Below are 21,657 nucleotides of genomic sequence, written 5' to 3' on the forward strand. Positions count from 1 at the left end.
AACACAGACTAGCTGGATCTTATTAATCCTTCCCTGGGAAAAGGATTGCGTCAGGTAAGCAAACAGTTGCGTTGTTACCAAAGTTTCTTCCCGGGAAACAGTTCCTGGTTCCAGACCAGGAAGATACCACGAACCAATCTGGTACTAGGCTTAGGACCATGTCGCCGAAATAGCAACCTACATATCTGTTACTTAATACTTAACACATATTGTAGGACAAATCTAAATCTTGAACACAAAATTGTGTCCTACAAGCATAGCCTCTTGAGTTGTATTACCATGAACCCCCGTTGGGACTTTATTTTAAAAGGAGCTCACGGTGAAATGGGGTGTTATAACCGAAAAACTGCGGAAAGTGCGAGAAAACCTGCAATTTGATAGTCCTGCGGGTCGTAAAAGTGGGTGATCACACTTATTTGAGAGTGTGAATAAAGCGCTTAAGGTGGGTGTGATGACTGGTGGTGTGTGCCAGTGGCTTGTATTGATCTTGAGGTGATGGTGAGTGCGCGTGCGAGGCTTGTGCTTCTGAGAGTGGACATTGTTTTGGTATTCTTTAAATCCCAATAAAATGTGATATATTGATACCGGCTTCTATCTTAAGGCTCGTGTTTGAGCATGACAAGGTAGTGATGTCGGCAAACTGAAAAAAACACCAGCACCCCTGCTGCAGGAGTGTTCAAAGGCAATTTGCTACTTCATTATGACCTTGCTAGCATTTTGAACCTATTAAGGTATTACAGCATGTAACTAATCCATTGCACACCATCATATTAGCGATTCATCTAAGCAGTGGGGACAAGTCAGCACTACTTATTAATGCACATGGCTGGTACAAGCTCGCGTGATACTTTTCCTAAACAAATCTTGCATGCAAGCAAGCATTACTCGTGAGTCATCACTGTTATAGTCGCTGCAATTTGCCTGAGATGCTGGGTGCTGAGGAAGGTGGAGAAGCATTGCTGTTGGGTTTTTTGGATAGTACTTCATAATTTTCTATCATGAGCCTTGTGTGCACCAGCTGCTTCATCACTTCCTTGCATTTTGATTATCTATCCATAACTACATGCACTTGTCATGTCTCCAGCGTTGTGCAAGGTCAGTCAGTAATACAAATGTTATTACCTGTGTGAGCAATATTTTTGAGTCAAGCAGCTTGATGAATGCAGTATGTCACATGTCTGTGGAAGCAAAAGACGTGTTCGCATCTTTGTCAAACCGTGGGAAGAGTGCTCGAAGTGGTGTGTTCTGTTTCATTGGTTACACGTCATATACGTACGTTATATATTGCGACATGAAGCGGACAAATTACATGTTGTAATCTTAGGTCGCCAGATTCAACCGATCCGTGAAAATGTAGGTTACTACGAGCTGTTTCTGGCTTGGAGAAAAGTGTCTCATTGTTTCCTGAATTTGGAGTTAACTTTAGTTCCCTGCGAAGTAGTAGTGAAACGTGAGACGAAGTAGTGAAAGCAGCACTTTAAGACAAGCATTTTCCTTGTACATTGTCTACAACACGGACGCAGCAAAGACAAAAGATGGGTGCAAACCGGCGGAGGATCCGCGCGTTGTGGACGGTTTCCTGACATGGGTTGGGGAGGTCCCGTTTGAGGTTTGTTCACATAGTCTCACACTTCTATATCACATGCATTTGAAATCCGATTGGTTGATAGAGGAACCGAAAGAAAGCATTTAAGCCGTTTAGATCAAGTGTATATCATGATTTTTAATTAATGTTTTGTCTGAGATCTATGCTGGGATAGTATGATGCAGCCAAAGCTACCTAACTTTGCAGCTCAGTCATGACAGCAGGCTGTCATGCCAGCATAAATGGCAAACCCTGCCCATAGTGACTTAAATAAGATTTTGGTCTTGTTTTCCATCTAACAAGTGTGTGATTCCCAGCATAAGGAAATATTTGTGTCCCTTGCATGAGTATGCTTCAATTGTATGGTATGAATTGGACATTTGGCAACCCCCAGATTAAAACAGTATAATGAAATGATGGCAAATAATGACAAGTTAATGGTGGTTAAATGTTTATAAGTGGAATGTTATTGAAATTGTATTTGCTGCAGAAAGCCATGTATTGTTGAGAGGAACTGGGCAAAGCCAATAGCTAAATATTGGTAAATGGGCTGTTATTCAAATTGTGTCTGCTGCTGGGACCCTTTTGTTGATATGAAGAGCTGGGCATGCAAAGTCAGCCAATAGCTGGTAAAATATTGGTCCACATGTGTGGCTGAAGGAAGCTGGCCCAAGCCAAATCTATTCTCAGACCCCTTCACTCAGTAATAATGCATACTTGTCATGAATAAGCACATAGTAAAGTATGAGGTTTTTGTCCCTTAGTCAGTCAACTTAGAATTGTTATGCAAGTGAAAAGCTTCTTAAAGTAAAAAGTTCCTAATAAATCTTGGAACATATGATGAGAACACAACTTAAAAGCACTCAAACATTAGAACTTTAAATATATCTGGTAACCACATGCAAGGTCAAAGTCTCAGTCAAAGTTTTGTATTTCGCTTGCAAAGCATATCATGCACAATCAGAGTTATTGCAAGAAAATGGTGAGTGCAACAATCAATCACTACAAAATATCTGGCAGTCTTATCCAGTCATACCTGACACATCATCACAGTCTATGATGTGTGCAAGCACATCACATCAAATAATTGCTCACAGGTGACAATATCTACAGCATAGTCCACATTGGGCCCACAATGCCTAGATTTCACTCGCTCGTTTTGGAACGAGTGCCACCTGTGATCACATACAACACCTGTATTTACTGCAAATGTTGTGTGCAGGAAGGGTGTGAATGCATACATGCAGGTGTAAGTGTGTGGTGTATGCGTTTGTGGTCTGAAAGCGTGCATTTGTGCGAAAGAATGCTTGCACATCTGCTTGAGTTGGGTATTGCGTGGTTCGTGCACTCACTTCCCACCATAATTTTGTGGTTTGAGGTTTCTGGCATGGCTGGCTATATAAACCCTATTCTTCTCCACTTGTGGTTAAAGCTATTCATCTCATTACATAATTCAGTGGAACAGCACTCTTTTTGTGCTTTAAATTTCAGCAGATCTAGGAAATGTCCTATTTGTGGTGATACATTCCTCACATGCACCTTATAAGCCGTGAGTTTGTCTATCTCAGGCAAGGTTACTTGTTTTATGATATAACCCCGCTTTCAAATTTGTTTTTGCAATCATGCAAATGCAGTTTTACTCCGCTCACGGACATAGTCTTTAATTTCATAAGCATGTGCTACATTACATAAATGTCGAGCAGGCAGACAGCAAAGTCACGAACCAGCAGGTGATAAAGGTTATGTTAGTCTGAGGGGTGAGCAATAAGGTTGATTAGAATAGAAAATTACTATATTGCTCTGAATGCATGGTGCAGGGTCCAACATTCACTATGGTGTGAATGCCTTAATGCATGCAAAAATATACACAGAATGCATATGCATCATGCAATTGTTCCTGCAGCTTTCGTCATATGCCAGCACCCTTGTGTGTTTCCAGGGAAACAGATGAAAATGTGGAGGCTCCTGTCAGGCGGCTGGGGGTTTTGGGTTCGCATGCTTGCGCTGCTCTGGTTCCTGATCGTCGCGGGGCTCGTCATCAGCCGACTTTCTCAGCGTACATGCAGCAAACGGCTGTTCCCCCATCGTGACGACCTGGAGTCATCTGCGCAGGGTACAACTGCTCTTGGAGACTGTCCGAGAAAGGTGTATGCTTGCATGGCTTTACCTTACTTCCAGGATTTTTCCTGATTTTGGGGATTTTCTGAAACGTGTCAATGGACGTGCGGGCCGGTTCGCTGCGTATGTTATCCTCACACTGATGTACGGGTTGAGATGTGTGCTGAATGATCTGATGTGGATTTGCGGACCTTTCAGGTGTTGTGCTGGAAGACCCATCTTTATACCAGGGTGCTCTTGAGACTCAGAATATCCAGTTCGGTAGGGATCTAGTTTGTTTTGCATCTCAACGTGGCCTACGGAGACCCGTAGACAGGCCGCCTGTGCGCAGGGCTTATTTCCCGCCTGCCGCGAGCGCACGCGCAGCACCCACGGCTCAGCTGCGGCGTCCTGCCCCCAGAGGCTGGGCTGGTGCTGGACGTGCTGCAGCTGCGCTATTGGCTGTGCTACGGCAGTCTGTGGGGCCAGTTACACGAGCGGCGCAACCCGGCCTGGGAGTCGGACGTCGAGCTGTGCGTGCTGCGGGAGCAGGCCACCGACGACCGCCAGGACAGGTCAGTGCTCACGGACCCGCCGCCGCCGCCGCCGGCCGACCACAGGGGACCGCAGAGGGCCGTGGTTAGCGAGCTGACTCAGGCGCTGCTCCCGTGGATGGTCAGGCGGGGCCCACAGGCCGGCAAAAGGACAAGGCTCAGAGTGGTCCGGAGGTGGACGAGTTCGTGTGTTCGCCCGAGACTGCGTGCCGCTTTCATGTGTTCGCCTGCGCCTCTGTACCGCCCGGTGCCGCTCTGTGCCTCTGTGTCGTGTGTGCTGCTAGTGTGTTACGTGCTGTGTTATTGCTTGAACCCTCCGCGTGAGCTGCGCTGACCGTGCGCTACCTCCTCCCTCGGCTGCTGGAGCCTGCGACTCATCGCGGCGCCGTTGCAGCCTGGTGACGCAGCTGGAGGCGGCCGGCTTCACGGCCGAGCTGGACGCGCGGCGGGGCCTGCTGGACGTCTACAGGTCGGACGGCACGCCCGGACTCGTGCAGCTCATCTTCTTCGCGCCCGACTCTGTGAACAAGGTAGCCGTGCCGACCCCGGCCGCCCCGGTGCGCTCTTTAATCCCAGCGACGCTGGGCCTATCTGTTGATGCGTTTGAAAACGGACTCCCTTTTGATTACCGAAAGTCGTCCGCGACAGTGAGAGGCGTGTGAGAGACGTGTGAGACGCGGCGCGTGAGAGCCCCGACGCCTTCGCCTCTCGCCAGATGTACCGGCGGGACGGCTGGCTGCACCGCTCGCTGGGCGCCGACTGCACGGCGGAACCAGAGCTTCACTGCTTCCCCGCCCGACTGGTGGCGGCGCCACTGAAGCGTCGCGCCTTCGGTCATTACGAGATGCCCGTGCCTTGGGTGGGCTTCGAGCTGCAGAAGTACCTGTACCCGGATTCCTGGTATCGGGATTATGCGCCCAGCTGCTGACGCGGACGGCAGCGTGGTGACTTAAGGTGGTGGAGTGAATTGGAGGGGATTGCAATGTAAATGGCATGTGGAGAGATGCGGGCGCGGGACAAGGTGGAGAATCTGGGGGGTTGGGGGGGGGGGGGGGGGACAGATATGCTGACCGATGGCATTGCATGAAGTCACTTGTGATCAGACAAGTACGTGTTTTTATGCAAGACTGAGTGATCATGTGCCCCCATGAGCTAGTCGTCGACGTGCCTCTCCTCTGCCGCCTGGGCCGTCTTCCGGCACGTGCGGCACGCGTTTGGCACCGTGAAATCGCGTTGAACGTGACCCACCTGAGGCTGAAGAGCGCCACCCTCCGTTCCGTCGTCCAGTCGTTTGGTCCGTTGTGTTCCCGTGTTTCACCCCTTGCTACTTAAGTGATATATGTATATGGCCGGTGCTGCATAAATGACATATGCCTAAATCCCATGCAAGCAGCCTTTGTCCTGGTGTTTAAGCACATTTTCCGCGTGTCGAGAGATGCGTAATGTGTGGGGGTTGTCGTACAACGTTTTGTGCGTGGGTATTCATATAACAAATGCGTTTGGTAGTATTTTTATCTTCACGCAAAAGTGCTGCGTCTTGGATTTCATGAGCCTGTGTTTTGGGCCGTCGATGCAGCTAACTTGTTTGGGCTTTCTCACACTGCCGTGTTGCGCGGTAATTAGAGGGTCATACGTGTGCCGGACCACAGTGTGGCTCACCACTGAACAACAGTCTTCGTGCATATACCGTTGTACTTCCTTTGTCGGTGCCTCAACATGCGCGCGCCTGTGTGTGTGTGTGTGTGTGTGTGTGTGTGTGTGTGTGTGTGTGTGTGTGTGTGTGTGTGTGTGTGTGTGTGGTGTGTGTGTGTGTGTGTGCGCGTGCGTGCGTGCGTGCGTGCGTGCGTGCGTGCGTGCGTGCGTGCGTGCGTGCGTGCGTGCGTGCGTGCGTGCGTGCGTGCGTGCGTGCGTGCGTGCGTGCGTGCGTGTGTGTGTGTGTGTATGTGCGCGCGTGTGTATGTGTAGAAGGGGGGTTCCACTTTCCACTGCGTATTTTAAAACTGTGTGGGCGACGTGGTCAGGCCACACCTCTGGCTGTCTTTCCGGTGCCATTCCTGGTCCGTGCGTGGACAAGACACACGTCATAAATGCCGCTGCTGAGCGGCGCGGCGCTCCTCGGCGGGTGCGCCGCGCCCCGCCGGAGCGAGGTCTCGCTGGGTTAGAGCGGAGACGGCTCCCACCTGTGTGCCATGCCGGACGTTCGGGTGTAGTAAGCGGCTGGTGATTCGTCGTACCCCGCTACAGTCAATGACCAGGCGTGTCATGGCCGCCATGAAGTAATTGGAACATGACTGCGCGCACATCGTGGCACATGCCAGTCAGCGCACGTGCGGGCCGCCATTGTTCATATTGTCCTCATCACGTCATTGTCGGCGGTGCAACACGACGCTCAGACGATGACAAAGTTGAATGGAACTTGATCCGGTACCGAAGGAGTGAACACTGCCATTGACAGAAAGACATCATCCACAAGGACCAATTGACTCCCATAATCCAACGTACAAAAGGAAGAAGCCGCGTTTTCAAACAATACCACATGCCTACTCGTCTGCTGCGGCAGAAACGCTCCTGTTTTTCTAGGTTGCAGGTCCCATTGTGTTACCCGTGTGTTTTGCGTATTATCATTGCTATTATTTTAATAAGGGTAGTACCTTTTGAAGGGCACATTTCGAATTATGATCGTCGTTTTACCCACGCAACCTTGGGACGTAAGTGGTGACTTCGGGGAGGATGTTCCGCAGTTCTGGGTGAGAGGTGACATCACATCTCGTGGGACTCATTCCGGCGGCAGGACCAGGGAAGTGATAAACGGTTCTTGACCCGGCGAAGTTTTGGTCACGTTTCTGACGCACTCCGAGAGAACGATGCGTTGCCAAATGCGATTAGTCCTGTCGTGTGTAAGAAAGAGACGCGCAGCTGATTACGGCGTCAAATCTGGGAAGCCATTTCAAACAAATATACAATACTTGTCGCTCGAGCAACCCTTAATGAAGTGACAAGCTAATGACCGCTGTATAGAGAGATTACTGTTTGTGTGGTCTCCCGTAGAACAGACCACGATGTCACATCCTGACGCTGTCCTGCAGCCATATCGTCTGTCCTGTGTTGCTTAATGTTGCGCGCGCCCCGGTGTGCCTCTGCCGTCACTGGGACAGAGTGCGTCCTGCCGGGACCCCTGCCTGCCGTGGGGCTGTGATACCAGCCAGGGAGCTCAGTGGTGTAGCAAAGACAGCTTTTGTGCCTCATGTGGACTTCCTGTTAAGTGGATGTTTTCTGTCAATGCGCCGTTCTGTGTACGTTTTGTGTGCCAGAGATCAATGGGTGGGCAGCACATTGTCGCGATTTTACAGCAGTCACGTTTAATTATCGTTCAGGGAGAGAGCGTCCAATGTCGGCATTTGTATGAAGACTGATCGCCCAAGATAAGATTACTTATATTCCATTGTGTGATATTCTATTTTACATGTGCTGAGTACTGTGCGACCCAGCTGGCACATGCTCACATTTCTCTGACGAGATTGACTGCTGTTCCGCGTGGAGCCTCCTGTGGAGCCGCAAACAGTCCATAATCGCCATAATCACGAGCTATGCGTATGCAATGCCGATGCGTATGTTCTCAGCTCTCCGAACGAATCATCCGTGCTTCCTCTATGTGGCTGCCCTGACAGCCTCCAATACAGAAGCCCTCTGACGTAGAGTTTCCTGAGTGCCGCGGCTGTCTCCGCCGGAGAGAAACAGGGTCGGCTGCTCGCCAACTCGCATGGAAAACCCACCATTTTCGGGTGGATTGAACGGTGTGTGACAGGTTAACAATGAGCTAAGACATGAAGGAAACTTACATTCCTATTTTCAAACTGTTTGAGGTTACTAGGTATGTTTGTATGTGTTTTAGTCACCGGAGTCTGTCCCCCCCGGTAAGTCCGGGTCCAAATCCGATTAATCTGTAAAATGAATCAGTTCGCTCCAGCCCTAGTGCCAAAAGGTCATGAACCTGGGCCTCTGTCGGCACTGCATCTCGCCGTTTGCGCAATGCAACTGTTTGCACCGCGACGGGCTTGCCCAATATATCAGCCGCCCGCATCACGACGTCTCGCGGGCTGCCCAGTCACTGGGATGTGTCCCTGACGTGCATCATGACGTAGCTGTCCGATGGCATGTATGCCAATCGCGCTGATGAATCCCTTGGCCGGCAGCTGGCGCCAGGGGCTGGTGATCGGCACCTGGGAAACTGCATAAGGCACGAGAGGTGTAGCAGTGTCTCGGACAAATGCTTCTTACGCGACGCGTTCAACGCAGCATACAATGTGCGAAACTCAGAGGCATTCGAGCGGAGACGTCTGGACCCACAAACGTATATGGGGTTCTGCCTATGCGATGCTGGCAAAACAGAATAGAGTCTGAGGACGTCGAAAATCGCACGTCTGGTAGAGGAGCTTGGCCACTGACCATGAGGCCAAAATTCGCCCCGTCGCAACACATTACATTGCGGGTTCGACCTCAGTGCTGTAATAAATTTACGAACCCCGCGGATTAGCCGTGGAAACACTGGGGACGATCCAGCGGTACTCGCAAATGTAGCATCCATCGCAACCGTACGCGCCAATAGAACACCACTCACGGCCGTGGTGCCGCGCCGAAGTCATCTAACAGAATAATACAAACGATGACAACATATCTGTTGTTCTGCACCTGTTGGAACCGACCAACTTAACCGCCAGAATTTTGGCGGGGAACCGCAAGACAAAAGTTTTCGGCTTCGGCCCCGGCCCTTCACGCTGAACATCGCTGCGTGCCCCCTCTGACCAGCACCGGTGCTGCACACCGGCTACCACGTCACCGTGGTGGGGGGGGGGGGGGGGGGAGGTATGACGCGGCGCGTACTCCATCCGCGACAGACGGTCCATGGGAAGTCGACCGCGCTGGCGGCCGTTGCTTCGAGTCAATTAGGCCGGTGCATCCGAGGCCGCTGGCGCCACCACCTGGGGTCATCGGACTGCTGGCTCAGCTGAAAGTACGGGCGGGTGGGGACCTATAGACGTAATGATCTGAGTGCCGTGTCCAACATGCGACGGCCTAGTCGTGCCTGAGTGTTCATGCTCCGTCGAAGTCCTGGTCGAATTAGAAATCAGCGGCAGGAAGAAACCAGAAAAACAAGAGATAAATCACAATACCAGCGGTTAATGACCGTCATTTCTTACACAGTGTTAAACTGCACGCTGATAGATCAAGCGCAGTACACGTTTTCCCAAATACCCGTGGACCACAGGATCTTTGACCATCACCGAGGAGAAGGCAGGGGGACGCCTCCCTTCGCTTGACCGGACTCGTGCAATCACACATGTGTGTTGGCACGAGTCGCGGTGACGTAACGCCCCTTTACGACACTGGGTTCGTGGGCTCACCAGAGAAAGTCCTGTGATAGATTACGGCAGATTGTTTCACGCAAAGACAGTGGCGTGGCGTTGCGAAAAGGTGATCACATACTGTCATGTACTACCCCAGTGTACTGTGGTCACGTACTCCATTTGCCCCAGTGCATCCCAGTGGCTGCCCTGTCCAGTACTTACCCCAGTACCCAGTGTACCTAGAGACACGGTCGTTTCGTCCATCTGTTCCAGTAACGACCAGCTCTCTTCAGCCACAAACGCGGGCAACTCTATTATCACCGCATCACACCCTCTCGTGGTAAGCATCCAGTGGCGGAACGCACGCAGGCGCGCCGCCCCAGCGCGTCCAGCTGCAAGAGAAACCGCGCCCTTCCTCTCCCCCTTGCCCGCTCTTCCCGTGAAGCACCGTGTGCAGCCAAGCATTAAAATGGTGTCAGCCAGACGCCGCGCGGTTGGCGCCTGTCGCCGAGCCATTTTCACTTTCCAGCTGAGCATCCAGCGGCCGGCGGCCGGTGGGGCGGCCGAGCCTCCTCCAGCGCCTCCGCTGGCGCTCGCTCGCGCGCGGCGCGACGCGCGTCGGGGCGGGTGGCGGCGCGCTCCTCTGGCAAGAAGGACAGAGCCCGACGGCTGCGACACGCGGCGTTGCTGGACCGTGTCCCGCCGCGCTCGACTGCCGAAGAAAGCGGCGCTGGCCGGGGTCGCTGCTCCGGAGCGGCGCCGGAGCTGCGAGACGGCCCGAGTCTCGAGGCGGCTGGGGGTCTCTGAATGACCGGGAGTCCCGTGACGGCCGGGAGTCCCGGAACGGCCGGGGATCTCTGAATGGCTGGGGTGTTTAGACGGCGGGAGGCTCCGGACGGGTGAGAGTCTCGGGACGGCTGGGGTCTCGAGACGATTAGGGGTCTCGAGACGGCCGGGGTCTCGAGACGGTTGGGGTCTCGAGACTGCGGAGAGTCTCAAGGCGCCACCAGGAAGGCGCTACTAGGCAAAAGACACAACTAGACCCGTCAGAGTTGGTTAGGTAGCTTACTGGTATAGGGTTCGAGCCCGTGACTGCATTCGTGCGTCAGCGACGGACGGACGTCACGAAAGTTTCAACATTAGATGGCATATCCAATGGAAACCTTTGCATTAATCTGATCAAATAGAACTGCAATGTGCAAATCAGGATGGCTGCCTCACCAAAGATGTCTATTTATGCACTGCTACAGACCTGGTGTCATCTCAAGTTCGGTCATATCGCAAGAGTGGGGTGCCTTCCTCCCCACTAACGGTTGCATAAATCTGCTCAATTGCTTCAGTCCTGACGTGCAATACTAGAGATGTGTTGGAACATTTTGGGTTTTACGACACTCGAATGCTGAGGCTATCTGGCGTTCACTGCCTCCCACCCTAGCATATAAGGCGTGCGACGCAGGGAACTGAATCTTAACCATCACACTCCCAACTCCTCATCGATATACATACATACATACATACATATATATATATATATATATATATATATATATATATATATATATATTATAATATATAGATGGGCAGTGCTCATATAAATATTTATTACCCTAAACAACACTGCAAGGTATCCATACTTCTTCAGTCATGCCTAGTTGAGAGGGTCAACATTAGGACATTCTGGCCCCAATGCACATCATAACGTATGCTTTACGGGCCAACTGATGTAAACAGCACAATAACATGTGCGTGGTGTGGTGTCTAACGTGTAACCACCAAACGATGCATTTGGTCGGTTTGACCTAAGATGACCTGCGCATTGAATTCGCATCTTACATGCCTAACTTCAGTGCGTTTTTTGTAATGTCCTATGATCACCTGGGCATTGTCATGATCGTGATGTCCACAGATAATTCCAGACACGATATCTGTGCCTCAGGCAAGCTTGGATGAAAAGGGTGGGAACTGGGCCGATTGATAAGGCGAGTCATGGACCTCTGTGAGAGGCTGTGGTCGGCTATGAGCCAAGTGGCACAGACTTCATGCGGTGACGCGGCACGCGGCCCACGCGCCCATGAGGGGCAAACCGGGGCGTTGAGCGGAGGTATAAAAGCGTCGGCAGACGTCGATTTGAAACATCCTTGAATCACGACCTGCGAGTGCGGGTCGTCGGAGGGCGTCCCCACGCCTCCGTGTAATGCGAGGCGGCGGGTAGTTTGTTCGTTTGTTTCTTGTGCCGGGATGACTGATCCTCACACTGTCACTGATTTCATCACAATAGGCAATCGCCCGTAACGGAAACGGTCACGAAACGTGAAACGACTAGAACAGACGTGGCGCCAGTCGTGTAGATGGCTCATGAACACTGATTGAGATTTCACCGCTTACCTCCGTGGGAGTTTACGGACGGCCGCGATAAATTGGCGTGACGTCACTGGTATCGGGCATGGTTGTTACGTGCATGTGGTCTGAATGTTACCAATCATTTCACTACAGCATGACGCTGAAAGCGGTGCATATAGGGGTGTTATGGTGGCACGTATGCACCCGTACCCAAATTTTCAACAAAAAATGCTTGATTTTGTGTGGTTCCTTGCAGGGGCCTTACTTTCTAAAATCGGTTGGGGGGGGGGGATGCTGAACCATTAATGTTGAAATAATCTACGTCCAGATCTTGACATTCCCCTGACTTAGGTCACTTTAATTTGGGTCCATCATGTTGAAATGACAAACACCATCAGACAATTGTAGGTTCCAAAACTGTTTCGCTGCGGACGGGCTGATTTCCCATTTCAAGACGACATGGAACTGAATTTCTTATGAAAAGCTTAAAATGAAATGTAATTCACAGGGAAACGTCTTAGCAATTAGCGGCTTTTGTGAACTCCTGCCACATATTTCTGTCATCGTCCATCGAAGATGGCACGGGGCGCAAACAGACGGTTCGATGTGGAATGGCGCGGCCTGACAAGTACGGAATATAGGCTATGGACGATTGTAGAGTACATGCCACGATGCATCTATACGCAAAAGTAAACCGACCTCACATGACCTTCTCAACAGGCATGTGGCAACTGGCAGCTGGGAAGACAGAGCTGGTAGAGATTGGTGACCATATGGGTCTTGGGGAGTGACTGTCCTCAGGCCATAGCGCGACCAACGCTTCGAAACCTGTTGGAAGTAAATACAAGCAAAAGCGTCTTGAATCTTAGTGTTCCGCGGTGATGGGTTGGAAGCTCATGTTGATTCCACTCCCGGGCTTTCTTTTCGTGGTACAGCCAGATGGAGGACGCATCGCCGAACTGTACTCCAAGTCGTCCCGTCCCACAATGCACGTACGTCCGTCCAAATAGCCCTGCTGGTTAGAGCGCCACTCGGCTTCCCATTCACACACTTGTGTCGGGCTGGGTTCGATTTAGGCGTTCTCTTTTGTCTGCGAGTGGGATAGCCCGCGCCCGGTGACAGCCGCTGCGCAAACGCTCTGGTGACGTCAGAAGGGAGCCGATGGGTTGGGCCGAGCAGTACGGCAGGTTGGTCTTTCACCGCAAACCCTACCGTTCATCCGGAACTTTACTATCGGGTCAGCGCTCGCCCGACAAGCACTGCTCAGCGAGGGCGCTCATCTCAGAAATGCACCCAGTAAAAGGCTCGGACTAAGTTGTGACAGAAAAGTTCATGGCTACCCCAATCTGACTGCATTCCAGTTCTGCACACCTCATGGCTGTCAAGAAAACATCCCTTAGATCACAAATGCGGAGAGTGGTGTGCATATCTCCTGATCCGTGTGGAGTGGCTGCTCTCATAGATGTTAAGACAGTCAAGACAGATATTGGGGGCACAGACGATAACGTAAGACTGTATTGGGGGGGGGGGGGGCATTCTAACCATTTTTGTTTGCCCATAAGGGTTGTGCCAAGTCAGGCTACTGCTCGAAATTTTGAAATTGGTCAACCAGTAGCCTACAAGAACGATATTTTTTCTTTCTCAATGCGCTTTTCACAAAGTTTATTTTAGTAGGTGCGGCTGGGTGAGAAAAGCACCCCAGGCATAAAAATACCATTTTGGGCTGACTCAGAGGCCGGCTGAAGTCATCTTAGGCAACATTTACAAACCATCCAAGTGAAAGACCAAAATGAAGTGCTAACTCGGTCTAGGTGACCAGTGCAATGCTTTTCTATGATCAGAAACAGTGTGTTGTGCATTTACAGGTATTCAAGATCGCGCAGCTCTTGCACACACCATGCAAAGACCTTCCAACGCTCGGCAGTGTTTTCGTAACAAACTGAGATCAGGTACGCTGGTACATAATATTGTACGTCACCAACTGCACAAACACGATGTATAAGAGGTGCAACGGTTACACGTGTTGCACCTGTTCATCTAGCCTCTTCATTACTAACAACAGAGGTTTTTGACCTTGGATGACCTCATACGACCTTGTTCTCACGTGACCTATGATAACCTCATTATGCCTTAGAACAACATCATAACATGTTTCAGTGAAAATTCTGAATTCCGCACCCAAAATTACCTCTTACAACTGCCTATTTTGAGCTTAGCACGTATTTTGCAGAAGGCATCCATAGAGGTGGGTCATGACCTAGGGCAATGCCATGTGCTCTGTGGTTATATGATAGTTGCGTATGTTACTATGCTTTCGTAAATTTGCATTTTTCAAGAAAGCATAGCAAAAATTTATCTCAACTCAGGTCACTGGCCACGTCTGTTTCGAAAGATCTGAAATAAGCAAAATGTTGGTGTTATCATGTTCTATTACTAGAGGAAATTTGGGCAATGGCAAGTTACACACAAATATGGGGTGCGTGGTAAATTCTTTTTTCAAGTTTACCCCTTAACCACACCTAGGTTACTCGTCTTGGCAGATCAAAACTTAACGTTTGCACTAAGTATGAAAATTAGTAAATGAACCTGTCCTAAAAAGTTGGTGTCGCTGCAAGCGTTCATTTTTGAGCTGTGCTCGGAAATCCCTAGGGGAAGTCAGATTTCCCGGCCGGGAGCGGTTCAACAAACAAGTGAGATGTATTTTGATGTTTTTGTAAAGAAAGCTTCTTGGCCAGGCAGTTTTCCTTATCTTTTGGTCTCGGCATGCCCCACCCAAGGCCTTTTTCCTGGGTACTGGACATCCCAGTATGTCTTGCTCACCTTCATTTCTATGCTCTTTTATGCTTTTTGCAGCTGTTGCCAGTTACTTAGGCTTGCCAATTCAGCAATGTCTTGCAATAAGTAACAATCCTGAGGTCAGTATTATAGTCTACGACACAAATGCATTGCTGAATTCTTCAAGGCCTTATCAAAATCAAGATCTGTCGTATATTAGTTCTTAGCTTTGAGAAACTCGTGCAAGACTGCTTGCCTATATTTATGTCGTAGATTGCACATTCTCTGTGTATGTTTTGAGTTTCTTAGATTGCAGTTGTAGATTGTATATTCTGGCTTTAAGAAACTGCATTCTAAAACTATACGCTAAAAATGAACGATATACGCCAAAGTTCTACGAATTCATATTTTGATAAGCTGGCAACCGGTTTGCAAAGAAGTCGCAAAGAGGCAAAATGCTGTGTCTGTGTCCAGTAATCATGTATATAAGGTGATCGATATAAAAGTTGGGTCACGTTATATTTAGTGGTAAAAAATATCGCCCAATCAAGACTACGATGGCATTCGAAAAAAACATGCAATGGCACATGATAAACACAAATATACATAAGTGATATCAAATTCATCCAGTGCTGACTAAAGAAGATACCTCTTTAAGAACGAGACTGGACTTATTGTCAAGACCACCTCAGAGTGCTACGCCACTACCGCAATAGTACCATTCTGGGTGACCCTAGGGCGACTTCATGGGGACCATCGTGGTTAGGAGTGGCTCCAGCAGAACGCAACGCACAGCACATATATCGGTCTTCGCTGGACCCGGTTGAGAACCATGTCGCGGAATGCACGCCAGCTTAAGACTGCCGTGCGGGGGGTTCTCACTTGCCTGACCTGTCGCCACTGGATTCCATGCTGTGGGGCCACCTCAAGAATCATGTCCACGTGTACAAGCCAGCGAACCATCAAAAGATCAAGGCCACCTTCAGACTTAAAATGGCGCGCATCACCGAGAACAATCAACCGGGTAATCGACTACCTGCAGCAGGTTCATCTGTTGCGCATCTGGACCGCTAGGGAACCATCCGGAGGACATTTCGTTGTCACGATTTGATGAGTGTTGACTCACCGTTAGACTGCCCCAGCAAAAAAGATCCAATTGAGCCACCTGCTTCACATTCTAGCTGATTGCATTTTGGAGTTCTCCTGGATGCTCCAATAGCAGTCGCATTAGGGAGGTGAACTACAATTTCAATGGAATAAAATTTGAATCTACAAGGACTCCAATTAGAATTAGAGCTAGAATCCAAATGGAACCCAACGGAACTCCAATTGGACTTCATTAGATGGTCTAATTAGAGTCCAAATGGAATCTAAGTGGAGTCGAATGCGAATTCTACTAGCTAGTCAGCTACTGGATACTACTGGAAGTCTACTGGATAGACACCACCGGCCGTGCAGTGCCACCGCCGAGACACCACCGGCCGTGCAGTGCCCCCACCGAGACACCGCCGGCCGTGCAGTGCCCCCACCGAGACACCGCCGGCCGTGCAGTGCCCCCACCGAGACACCGCCGGCCGTGCAGTGCCCCACCGAGACACCGCCGGCCGTGCAGTGCCACTCACCGAGACACCGCCGGCCGTGCAGTGCCCTCCGCCGAGACACCGCCGGCCGTGCAGTGCCCCCCACCGAGACACCGACCGGCCGTGCAGTGCCACCACCGAGACACCGCCGGCCGTGCAGTGCCCCCACCGAGACACCGCCGGCCGTGCAGTGCCCCCACCGAGACACCGCCGGCCGTGCAGTGCCCCCACCGAGACACCGCCGGCCGTGCAGTGCCACCACCGAGACAACGCCGGCCGTGCAGTGCCACCACCCTTGATCTCCGAGCAGTGCGGGATCATCTCATATGCGAGCCGTGTCAGGTGTTGAATAAATCACAAGTTGGCAAAATAGATCATGTGGCGATGGCCGGAATGAATAACGGGCTATGAAATGAGTATAAGACATGTGGCGCTTGTCGGACGAGCAGGTCTATTCGCAATGTCACACGAGAGATCCTTTTGCGGGTTGTAACCAGAAACAAGCTGTTGGCAAGCATGAGAGCCATGCTAGGCAAGCCATGGCAGGCAAGCCATGGCAGGCAAGCCATGAGACACCGACTACCAGCAGCACGCACACCATATCCTGTGAGCTGTGGAGACGAGCTCCTGTGCCTTTACAGTGCCGAGAACTGTCAGGTCTCGTAATCTTTCAAAGCAGTGCATTAATCCTTCATGCGGGCCTGTAATGCACATTTGCACATTTTGCATTCGAGCCCCCTGGCTTCAACTGAGCATGAAGCGTCTAAACTTTAGAAGACCTGATGGCATCAGAACAGCGTCTGCTTTGTTTCCACCCGTTTTCACACGATATCCATAGCTGATTTCCCTTGAATCTTATGCGGGGCTTAGTTTGACTCCCTTGATCTTCATGAATCCACCATTTGTTCCAGTTTGTTCTTTCGTGGTCGTTTTTTTCTTCGAAAGCTTGGACTGATCGCCAGATCGCCATTTTTGAACAAAAATCCTGTGATTGCGCATTCTGTTGGGGAACATGAGGTAAAACTAGATTTTACGACACACATCTATTTTTGGATCGAAAGGACACGTCAAGTGAATGAACAGTCTCAGCACATATGTAGTGTGGTACACGGTACACCTAAGCGGTCGTTGTGTTCGTGGCAATCAGGAATGTATGGTTATGTGGGTTTTGCCCTTGGCTGAAAGGGGAAAACACATGTTTATCTTATCTATTGATGGCTCAGGATGCTAAACGCAATCAGAAATGACAATCGTATTGAACAGAAGCGACTTTAAAATGCTCGGGGCAGGCTCAGCTGTGCTCAGAAGACGTGGTTCAGGAGCAGATTTCATTAAGTCTTGCTATTTCATTGCCAACAACACTACAACGGATGATAGTTCGGTTTATAACGCCGAAAGCGTTTCAAGAACACATCCGTGAGCTCTGTTTGGCAGCCACGTGGTCGGAATGCCAGGTGAAGAGCCTGGTGGTCAGTCAAAATCGCTCGTCAAAACAGGTTTACCTGCGAACGCAAATACGTTATCAGTTTCGAATGCATTCCTGCGCCTTTTGCGTGTTCCCGAAATTCGCCACTGTTCCGATATTCTAGATATGCGCAAAAGAGCGTCGTAATGTCCGACACCTCATCGTAGCGTACACTGGAACAGTCGTGCATATCTGTATGAAAATATCTGTTTCCCACCCATACTCCCTGATACTGTCTTTTTTCATACTTAGAACGCCGCGGAAATATCATCATCGGTGTGGTAACTTGTGTGGTAACGATGTGGTAAAGTATCGCACGTCAAGCGATAGCAAGACAAATACTCCACGCCGAAAGATCATGCACGATAAATATCGCAGTGGTGAAGGATCAAGTGGTTCTTGTCACACAGGATCGTACGGGGAAAACCCGTTCCGGATGAAGGTCAGTATGGAGGCAGGACATGAGGGATACAGACTGGATGGGATAGAGTTCCTATGCTAGAACATCGTACACGACAAATATCACAAGGACGAATTTATGACTGGACACGGACCCCGTAAGATAAAGGTCACATGACAACTTTCGTTCCTGGGTGCGACATCGCAGCGTCGCACAACGTGTAGCCAGCGCCTGACCGACAAGCGACGGCGCCTCCGCATCCAGGAACAGGGGGACGGAACTGAACGGTCAGTGGCGAACGGCCGGAACGAAACCGAACGGTCGGAACTGAACGAGTGCCCGGTTAGAGGTCGGCGCCGGCTGGAAATACAAATGACGCCCAACATTTGACGTTTTGCTTGGCGCCTCCACTTTGGAGATGCACGCCCAGTAGGGAAACCGTGTCACTGTAAGAATTTCAGGCATCAGATTTGGTTCACTGAGTGCGGAGTTGAATGGCAGGAAGGAAAGAGGAAACCCGTGAGCATCCACACCTGATGCTGTTTCTGTCTTTTCTGAAGACATGCAGCCACACTGGCTTCACTTAATTACCTTAATTGTGGAGCTGCAGTCACTTCTCTTGCTATGGGTTCTTTAAATCTCGGCGACCTGGTGCGATACTATCGCACACCATATAAGTACGACATTTCGCACCACCCATCTTACCCTGAACGATTTTTAGCTTGCAGCTTTCTTTATCTCTTTTGACCTTTTGCTATCATCTTCATCCCTGACAACCCTTATCCGATGAAATTTTACAGTATTTTGCCTAAGAACTTTTTCAGACGTTTTACGATGTAACATTCGTACCAAATGACTATTGCCTGACGATCCTGATTCCGTATGAGCCTTTACTTATCAACTCTTAATGCTGTTCCTTCCTCATGGTCTTTGGCCATACTATTTATCCACATGTAATCTTTTCCATAAGACCTTTTGTTGACGACATTTCTTTTTTCCATCACCCTTAAGATCATCTTCTAGCCAGCAATCTGTCGACATGTCAGTCTGGGGTGCCGACAGTGCAGCGGTTAGACCGTAAGTCTTGGAAGCCGGAGGTACGAGGTTCAATGCCCGGCGGTGCCCGTTCCTCCTGCCAGGATGATGAGAGGTAGGCGACTCTGTATAGCTTGAACAGCTGAGTGCCATGTAAAACCCCAATGACACACGATGCACTGATCTGTACTAAGGGGATGTAATCTTTCGACACCATCGACTAGCAAAAAAGAAATCCAAACCCATACTAATCTCCGAATCATGCTTCCAGAAAGTTTCTTCATTCCAATTGCCTGGTGCCGCCTCCGCGCGGGCAGTTTTGCTGTCCGTGTATGTGCGTCTTACCTGCATTTTCTTCATGATTGGATCGTTTCAAAAATCTTTGCAATCAAGATCAGTCAGTCCCGGTGGCTCAGTTGATTAGAGCGCCTGCCCTCCGATCCACCCACGCGTGGTAGGGTGGGTTCGAGTCGCTTTAGGGCACTCGCTATTTGACCTTGACAGATATGGCCTGCGGCCGGTGGCAGCGGTCGCCCTAAAGGTCAGTTGACGTCAGAGGGCAAGACGGACCGTGCCGAGCAGCGCGGCACGTTAAGCTTTCGCCACCAGATTCTGCCGTTGCCTGGAATTGCGCGATCGGATGGTGAGGTCAGGGCTCACACAACAAGCACTGCTTAGCGTGGGGGCTGATCCCAGAAAGTCATCCATTCAAAAGGTTCGGATCAAATTAATAAAAAAGATAACATTGTTTTCATAGGTCGTTCAGCCTCACTTACGGGGACAGCTGGCTATCTAAACTTCCGTCCATCGCATTATGCCCTTGGATCAGACCTTGAGGGTTCATAGACGTCACACATCGTCTAAATAAGATGGCCTCTTGTGCGATAGACCATATTATGGTTCACTTCGGACAAGCATTAACACGCGCTCGGGAGGCCGGTTTAGTGTGGCGCGTTCGGAGCGGGGTGGGGGGGGATTTCATCCCACTGATATCTCAGTAACTAAGAGAGCTGATACAGAAAGCTCACAGGGTAAGTGAGATTATTCATGAACTCGCTTGCGGTGAACTTAAAATCCCTAGGTCGTAAAATTCTGGTCACATAAGGTCACGCAAGGTGAAACGCAACACCGTTGTCCTGGGTGCCCCAGGCCTTCTTACGCAACGAGCCCTAGCCAACACACCCCATATCAGTGAGATGTCGCTGATGTTCATATCAGATCATTGACTTTATTTGACCTTGAAAAATGACCAGGAGCCTTCCGGACCATTTTCGTATTTGAGGTCGTGATCAGCGCCGAGTGCTACTCTAGACAGCATGCTTTTCAAAGTAAGAAGTTGATCGAATTCGTTTTAGACCAATGGCCACCACTTTCATGAAGCCTACATAGGACATTTTTATGTTGCTGTGACCGATGAATTGTAATAAGCGTAAAAAAGGGGCTCATAAAGCAAGTTTTCCAGCAACAAGGTGGTTACATTTTTACTTTGCTCTGACGTCCAAACTTAAACCAAGATAAGTGGAGTTGGTCGTAAACCCAGGTGCAGTAGTCTAATTGCTTAAGAAAACCTCTCGAAGTTCTATGAGCTCTTCAAACACTATGCTGTCGCTTCGCGTTGAACAAATCTCTCGGAATTGTCTTTACTGACAGCCATGTCCTGACTTTTACCTGCTGTAGGCCGGAGATCTTGCAAAATATGTCTAATTATCTATGTCAAAAGAAATATTCACTTACCTACAACTATGCAAGTCATTCTGGAAAAAAATTTCTGGGGTCGTATTACCTTCCCCACTGAGGGCGTGCTAATTGCATATAGCCAGTGCATATGGCCAGTATGGGCAGTGCATTCACCTTAAAATCAAACGTGAAGTGCAACATCTGGCCTAACATTTATCAGTTCAACACGGACTTGCCACGGAGGCCGTATGGGCTGCAAAATATTTAATCCTGCTTGCTTATTGTAGGGGCAATAGCCAGAGCACTTGTGGCTTATTGTGGCGACCATCTGAAAACGAGCAGAAAATCAACACACTTGTTGAACCCACACTTTAGCACGTTATGCTCGAGATCTTTGCCGCATTGGTATGCGGACATCGAAAGCCGCAAATCAATAAATGTCATCCTACAAAACCAAACGCAAGTCACAGGAACCAAATATCCACTGCTTGCCGCATTTTGGCTCCACAAAAATATCTACCAAGCCTTTTGCTGTGGAGCAAAATATACCTTTCCATGCATGGCAAAGTGAGCGTGCCAGCTTCATTTTATTCATGCAACCATCAACGTTTCGCCTGTGATTTTTGACGTCCCTGTACCCTAATGCACTAGGAGTCGCGCCTTGGCCCGCGTGCCGTTCCCTTCTCCCGCGTGGCTCTCGGTCGCCCGCTCCCACGACGGCCAGGTTCGGAGCCGGTGAAACGGCCGGCCGGGGCCGCTATAAAGGCGACGCCGGACCGCGCCGGAGCAGTCGCCGAGCAACGC

The 21,657-nt window shown here is 50.1% G+C and overlaps 1 protein-coding gene across 1 annotated transcript; it reads left to right on the plus strand.

Annotated features, from left to right (window-relative positions):
* Positions 1-1,579: 1,579 nt before the first annotated feature.
* Positions 1,580-5,204, plus strand: LOC119103819 (uncharacterized). The gene is made up of 5 exons (XM_037227478.1): positions 1,580-1,609; positions 3,525-3,698; positions 4,104-4,257; positions 4,631-4,766; positions 4,952-5,204. Exons 2-5 carry the CDS (start codon positions 3,533-3,535, stop codon positions 5,162-5,164), a joined length of 669 nt encoding a protein of 222 aa, XP_037083373.1. The 5' UTR covers positions 1,580-1,609; positions 3,525-3,532; the 3' UTR covers positions 5,165-5,204.
* The last annotated feature ends 16,453 nt before the right edge of the window (positions 5,205-21,657 follow it).

This window comes from Pollicipes pollicipes, unplaced genomic scaffold (assembly GCF_011947565.3).
Source record: "Pollicipes pollicipes isolate AB1234 unplaced genomic scaffold, Ppol_2.1 Scaffold_5724;HRSCAF=6776_pilon_pilon_pilon, whole genome shotgun sequence".
NCBI classification, from domain to species: Eukaryota; Metazoa; Arthropoda; class Thecostraca; order Pollicipedomorpha; family Pollicipedidae; genus Pollicipes; species Pollicipes pollicipes.

Coding starts and splice junctions, on each gene's coding strand:
- LOC119103819 (XM_037227478.1), top strand. CDS start 3,533: ATGAAAATGTGGAGGCTCCTGTCAGGCGGCTGGGGGTTTTGGGTTCGC. Junction 3,699..4,103: donor CCTGGAGTCATCTGCGCAGG/GTACAACTGCTC, acceptor TCCTGCCCCCAG/AGGCTGGGCTGGTGCTGGAC. Junction 4,767..4,951: donor CGCCCGACTCTGTGAACAAG/GTAGCCGTGCCG, acceptor GCCTCTCGCCAG/ATGTACCGGCGGGACGGCTG.